The 7,017-nt window shown below is 33.2% G+C and overlaps 1 protein-coding gene across 1 annotated transcript; it reads right to left on the reverse strand.

Moving 5' to 3' along the window:
• Positions 1 to 549: 549 nt before the first annotated feature.
• LOC131056875 (inactive protein kinase SELMODRAFT_444075) lies at positions 550 to 4,824 on the reverse strand. Its single transcript, XM_057991146.2, has 10 exons — positions 4,537 to 4,824; positions 4,068 to 4,398; positions 3,848 to 3,970; positions 3,416 to 3,741; positions 3,050 to 3,234; positions 2,450 to 2,853; positions 2,142 to 2,340; positions 1,771 to 2,053; positions 1,089 to 1,242; positions 550 to 991 (listed from the first exon to the last, which is right to left on the reverse strand). The coding sequence occupies exons 2-10, from the start codon at positions 4,188 to 4,190 to the stop codon at positions 782 to 784; spliced, it is 2,007 nt and encodes a 668-aa protein (XP_057847129.2). The 5' UTR covers positions 4,191 to 4,398; positions 4,537 to 4,824; the 3' UTR covers positions 550 to 781.
• Positions 4,825 to 7,017: the final 2,193 nt, after the last annotated feature.

A 7,017-nucleotide genomic window follows, 5' to 3' on the forward strand; every position in this document is an offset into this window, starting at 1 on the left:
TTCAAGACTGTACATATATGATTAGTACTTTTGAAAATTCAAAATTTATTTGCATCTCAAATCAATTTCATTTAGACTAATCATTTTGTACTGGTTTCTGTCAAAAAAATTAAATTGTACATGTATAAAATTATCTTTTAGACCTTTTTATTTTTCAAGATTTCTAAATAAAAGATGGAAGATTAATTCTGACAATATCTTTCTTAGAAATTTTGGAGAAGCCATATTGTAAAAGATAATAAAGATTTAGGAGGATGATTTTAATAACTTCATAATGAAATAAATAATAAAGCTGAGACCTCAATTATAATTCTGAGATTACAAAAATGCAAAACCTTTGAAAGAGATCTGCCAATCATGATCAATACATTATCCTAGCATACATCTCTAAATGAGATGATCAATAACATTGTTTATGAAATATGAAATGTTCTCAATAATTTCAAGTAAACTGGTATCTAAGATTGTTATTTGTGAAATCAATTTTATAGTAAATCTCAATAATTACAAAATTTATGGAAAAAAAATTCATGTTATAATTTCTTTCTATCTTTAAAAGACTAATGAGAGTATGCCCACACAAAAAAGTTGTAACCTGTTACAGTATTTCATAATTTCACCATGAAAATAGCTTTATATCAATCAATTTAAATTTTGTGTAGATTAAAACTGAACCTCTGATCCCACAACAAAAGAAGAAGAAGCAGTATAGGCTGTAGCAGGGTCTCCGGTTCCTTTAAGAAGTTGGATTTTGGTCAAACAAGACAACTTCATGGTTAACTCATCGCTGTTGTGGCCTTGGAATCTTCTCGTCTGTTGTAAGCATTTCCAATGCTCTGGAAGCTGTTGGTCGTTTGGATGGATCAATTTGAATGCACCAAAGAGCTACTAATATTGTTCTAAATATACTTTTTGAATCAAAACCTTTGGTGTTGAGTAATCGAGGGTCTATTAGCTTACTAAGGCGCTCTTCTTTATGTAATATCCATGCCTAAAAACACATACAAAGTAAAAATAATAGTATATTATTTATTAAATTTACTAAAAATTTATAAATGAAAATTGTAAACATATGATTGAAAAATTACCCGATCTATAAGACTGCGCATCCCATCTTTTATGCTTACGAGTTCTAAACATCTTATGCCAGAAACCACATTCAATAATAACAACCCAAAACTGTAAATGTCTGCCTTTTTTGTGACATAACCACTCCTTATACACTCAGGGGCTATGTAACCACTGCCAGGCATCGAAGAAAAGCTTTGTGAGTTCATGAATAGAAGTTTCATAAATACAGAGAGGTACAGGCTAATTTTCACACAAATGATACTCTAGAAATTTTTTTAGATGCTTAAATCACAACGTTTTTTTGTAAGATTTTTGTGGTTTAATAACAATGGGATGCAGCATTAAGATTTCACTCTTGAAAATTTCACTAAAATCTGTTGTGCAGATTTTAAAAACTGTATAGAATACTGTTTTGTGTGGAGATTACCCCTTCCATAAAGAAATCATGTATAAATTATTTATTGTCAAATGAATACATTATTCCTAAACATTACAATTTAACAGCTAATATTAAACTTTTACCTTCAAAAATAAGATAATTATTAATTATCTTAATGTCAATAAAACCATTAAAAAAATTGATAAACTTGATCTGATCTAATTCTTAATTTACCACTTCTAACATTTAAAAGTTTCTAAGAAAAAATCAATGCTAGAGATATGTATCACAGTAGTATGTTTCTTAAGATTGGCTCTTACAGTGTTCCAGCTGCCCCCGTTGAATGATAGGTATCACCATACACTTCTCCAATTTTCACAAAAACTCCTTCCTCATGGGCTCTATATTTCCTTCTTGGAAGCATTCTTGCGATTCCAAAATCCGAGACCTTGGCATTAAATTGCCCATCAAGTAGAATGTTGGTGGGCTTAATGTCTCTGTGCACAATACAGTGTTCTTCATTCTCGTGAAGATACACCAGTGCATTTATTACTCCCTCTATGATCTTCCTTCTAGTGGGCCAGTCAATCCTTTGCTCGGATTCTGAATATGATGTTTGCCATTGGGATTTCAGAAAATATACAGTCCAATCGCAAAGATAAACAAACACGGGGAAGCTCATGATACTTACTGAAGAGTAAATTTGAGAGATTTCCATTGGGCATATAATCATAGACTAGAAGACACTCGCTTCCTGTATTGCAAGATCCCACCAGATTCAAAATGTTTGGATGACGTAGATTTGCTATGACAAACAACTCATCCACTAGTGTGCTGCTTTGATCCCGTGATCTCTTTACTACGACTTGCCTTCCATCCGTCAAAGTTCCCTTCAAAAAGGAAGAGATATTCTTATTGTCAGAATGTTACAAAATCATTTGAATTTGAACTTTAATAACTATCAGATGGCCATATTTCTTGAGAATTAGAAACATATACTCTGTATGTATAGCCAAACCCTCCCTGGTCCAGAATCTCCCGAAACTCGTTTGTTGCTTCCCGCAAATCCTTGAGAGAAAACTTTATTGGTTTTCTTCCAATCTCTTCTCTAGTCGCCATTATAGATAAATGGTCATCGTTCAACACCATACTTGTTTCTAAGGAAAGTTGTTTAAAGGATTGGGTATGCATAGGCTTTCGACATTCTCGAAAACTATGTGAAACCAATGTTGTAAGCTCACTGGTAAAATATTTTAGATATGCCCCAAATTTCAGAATCGTTCTTGGTAGCCTTTTCGCTGGTTGGGGGCCATTTTCTCCATTAAGAATAGGTATATTCTCAGCTCCTGTTGAGAGGCTTCGTACGGGCTCGATCTTTGGCGGAGTTGTTCGTTCAGATATACCTGGTAATGCACATTTAAGTTTTCAAGTTTATAAGTGACTAAAAAGACGAATTGACATAACCCATAATTACATTAGGTTATTACTACTGATTCCTCTTTATATCAGATAGATTACTAAAACTTAATGGTTATTGTTTTTATTCGAGATTCAGCTTTCATCAACATTTAAAAGTAAAAATCGTGGGGGAAATTATACCGATATCATTGGAGGGTTGGTGCTGCAACCTTCCATCATCTGTATGTTGCTGTTGCCTTGATATGTGCAAAGTAAGAGAAGACATAAGCATAAAATTCATCTGAAGAAGCATATCGATTTTCATTCTGTCCACTTTGCCCCGGAGATAGCAAAGTTCTTCGGAAGTATTCTTTGTCAAGACAAACCTTTTCGTTCATCAACGACGTGGTTTCAAATTTCAGCTTACAATATAAATTCGTATACAAGTTTTTATAAAATGAATTTGTTTCATCAATGTAAATTAACCAATTGATATTTTAAAATTTTTCTGAAGGTCTTCAAATTAAAAGGGAAAGAAAAGAAGATGTCAGGTGGTTATATACATACTTGGATATTTTCTTGCAACTGATGAACGAATGACATAAAATCGCACCACTGAAAATCAAATGAACAGCTTCGTTCATTTTTCTTAAAATATCTGTGTGGAAATCAGCATTGATATCTTTCACCATTTTGATAAACTTAGCCAGGTCAAGCAGGCCTTTGAGGAGGTCAATACATTCCCTATCATTTGTAGATATTTTGTCCAATCTTTCTATAACATGAGCTATTACTAAAAGCCCCACAGCAGCCCAATGTGCATTCCCCAGTCCTCTCAATAACCCTGACACCAATGTATGAACTTGGCTGGAAAGATTGCTTTTATGACATTTCTGGATCCAAAGGACAAATACTTTTTAATGGAGTTTCATTCTCAAAAATAGGGCAAATAACTTCGATTCTAAGCTTCTTCAAGGAAAAGTCACGAAAAAAGATTACCTCATCAGCAAACATCTTCGCACCTTGTGAAATTCCTTCACATACTTTTGAAAAATCTGATGCAACGGGCGCCATCATATCTCTAAGTCTCATTCTGCTGTCCAGAACTTTAGAGGGCGAACCCTGCGTACATGGAAATCTGGGTTATGCAACACTGTTATGAATGGTTAACTCAAAGTATTTAAACCCAAATTAAAACTAGAAAATAATTTCCCCTAACCTCATTAGTAAAAGGAGATAATACATGCTCTATATAGCCAATAGCCAATTCAAAGTGAAATTCGGAAGGACTGTTGGAAGTCCTGTCACTGGAAGAAGATGCCGAAGTTCCAGCGCTATTCATTTTCAGTTCTTGAGATCAATATCATCTCACAAGGGGGTAAGGTATGTATGCTTCATTTGTAGTGCAGTTAAATGTCTCTTGCAAGAAATATGAGACAGTCCCATATTGTTCAAATTCATCCAGGTAATATCTGTGACTCATATACAGATTGCTGGCATCCTAGACTATAAAAGATCCTTTCCTTTCCTTTTCTCCTCAATTGATCAAACTGCCATAAAAACAGATTCTCATACAGTAGACTATATAATGAACAATGAAAAAGAGTATATCTTGGAGGACAGACGCTTGAGCTATTAGTAACTGTAACAATTCTTTTTGGGTTCAGAGGAGAGTCTGTAGGTCATACCTTTTCATTATCTTGTTATTCGTGAGGGTTTGCCTCCGTACACAGTTACCAACTGCAAGATCCCAAACCTCCTCTGCGATTGCCAATATCTTTGCTTGAAAACTCAAACGCAGAGAAGTTCGAAATTAAAAAACAAGTTTTCAATTTCCCCTTGCAAGGGGTAAGCCTTTCTAATATATCTGAGCACAACTCTCATGTACTAAACATAATTTTTATTTTTTTTGGTTGAATAGTATCAAAGAGTTGTAATTCAATTGATTTTTTAAACAGAAAGATAGTTGTTCATATCTAAGAAAGTTCTCAGTAATATTTTAGTTGAACAGCATGAATGAGTTGTAGTTCAATAAGAAAGTTCCGAGTAAGATTATGAATGATTTAAGTTGAAAATAATTTTTATTTTTATCTGTTTAATTAAAATATAATTTTTAAATTAAAAAGATATTACTTCATATTATTGTAATCGATTACATAAAATAAAATATCTTTACTTTAAACTGCTTAATTAATACATAACTTTTAAATTACAAACTCTATAAATATAAAATAAATTGTGTCATAATCCACTACATAAAAACAAATTTCTTTTTAACATTACACGTCATATTATCATAATCACTACATAAAATGAAAAGTACCAGCATATATCATCACTACATCATGCATTAACATGTGGAGGAAAATGTGCAATTCCGCGTGGGCCGTCAATTCCTTGAATGAGATAAGCTGTTTCAAGGAAGGAGACCACAACGGCCAAATTATTGCGTGATGAATAAGCGATACTATTATGAAAAAGGCTTTACTTTTAATTATTGTTCCGTTTTACCGTACTAAAATTTATGAATAGACTATTGATTTAGAATAAAAACATGCCTATAATTTAGGGACATTAATAAAAAAAAAATTCAACAAAAATTCAACAAAAATTAATGTTATTTTTTAAATTCTTCTCGACATTTTAATTTTCTTTTACAATTTTTTTTATTATATATATTTCTTAATGTCTAGAGACTTTCTAGAGTGGCAATAAAGGTATTGCTAAATATTTTGAATATTTTGAAAATTTGACATTCATTTTTCGGTCTCAAGAATTAGTTGGTAGGACATTAACAACTGGTATTGGAAGAGTGGAAGGTATGATGGAAACAACGTATAATCTTGGGTGGTTTAGTAGTTTGCACTATCAATCAATCACAAATGAAACCTTTGTGTTTGGATTAAGGTGTCTCAATCTTTGAGTTCTAACATTTTTTTTTTTTGGTATTATTTGTTTAATATGGTCCATATTTAACAATATCCCAAGTTGCTAACTTTAATAGCAAGCCATATCACTTTTTGGGATTTATTGGGGAAGAGATTTTTACATACATAGTGAGGAGATCATCATAGAGTGCCACTTGTCAACTAGGCACTTCATGAGAGACTTGTAGCTTGTGCCTACTTAGGAAGTCCACCATAGTACCACTTGTCACTTGGGCACTCAGTTGGAGAAAGAAGTTACAAACTTCTTGGAGTTGCATGGTGGTCACATGTGTCAAGGCACTTGTGAGTTAACAATGCCTTGATCCCTACTTGGTACGAAGTTGGCACACACTTAGATAGTTGAGTTTGGAAACTAATATTGGTTCTAGAGTTATGCAAAATGGAGTTTCTAATTGCATGTTGAAGATGATAATATGATGAAACAATAAGGATCCGATCAACTACTGAGAAAGGGGGGGGGGTGTGAATCAATAGATAGAAAACAAACTAAACTTTCACCAAACTTAATCCCAACTCACAAACAACTTGCTAAACTAACTGGTTTAGACATTGTATCAAAAACTGCAACTACACTGTCAAAATTTACTGGTTGACCAAAAAATCAAAGATATAATGCAACAGATCTAAAACTCACATACCATTTAACGAAAACATTAAATCACTTTACTAACATCAGTAATAGCTCATTTGAGATCACTTCGGGTCATCTAAACATATCTAAGTGGCTTTACTAGTTAATCATATCAACCATATCAAAACACATCCACAAAATTATTCACCACTTGACACAATGATTTTTCACTTGGAAACCCAAATGGGAAAACCACGGTAGGGATGAATACCCACAAGTATTTAGAACTCTTCTGAAGTTCGCCTTGTTAGGAGCCAAGCCTTGTTAGAAGCTTATACAATAATGTCCTGTCAAGAACAGATCCGGTTAGGGACCACTCGGTTAAGGGATTGACTACAATACCCTGTTAAACGTAATAATCTGTTAGGAGTAACCTTAGTAGAGGATTTCAAATCCAAGCTAATGGATCACCTAGTTAGAGGATTTAAATAACACCAAGCCTGTTAAAGCTTACCCGATTAAGAGATTTAACTGTTGTAATGGTTAGAGAACAATAGGGTCTTTGTTGATCTATTAATAGCACTTCTCTTCTTAATCAGATCTTTTTATGCTCCTATCTACCTTCACAACATTCTGTAGACACTCCTTCT

Source organism: Cryptomeria japonica, chromosome 7 (assembly GCF_030272615.1).
Source record: "Cryptomeria japonica chromosome 7, Sugi_1.0, whole genome shotgun sequence".
Classification (NCBI taxonomy): Eukaryota; Viridiplantae; Streptophyta; class Pinopsida; order Cupressales; family Cupressaceae; genus Cryptomeria; species Cryptomeria japonica.

Coding starts and splice junctions, on each gene's coding strand:
- LOC131056875 (XM_057991146.2), bottom strand. CDS start 4,190: ATGAATAGCGCTGGAACTTCGGCATCTTCTTCCAGTGACAGGACTTCC. Junction 3,971..4,067: donor TATCTCCTTTTACTAATGAG/GTTAGGGGAAAT, acceptor CCATGTACGCAG/GGTTCGCCCTCTAAAGTTCT. Junction 3,235..3,415: donor AGTTGCAAGAAAATATCCAA/GTATGTATATAA, acceptor ATGAACGAAAAG/GTTTGTCTTGACAAAGAATA.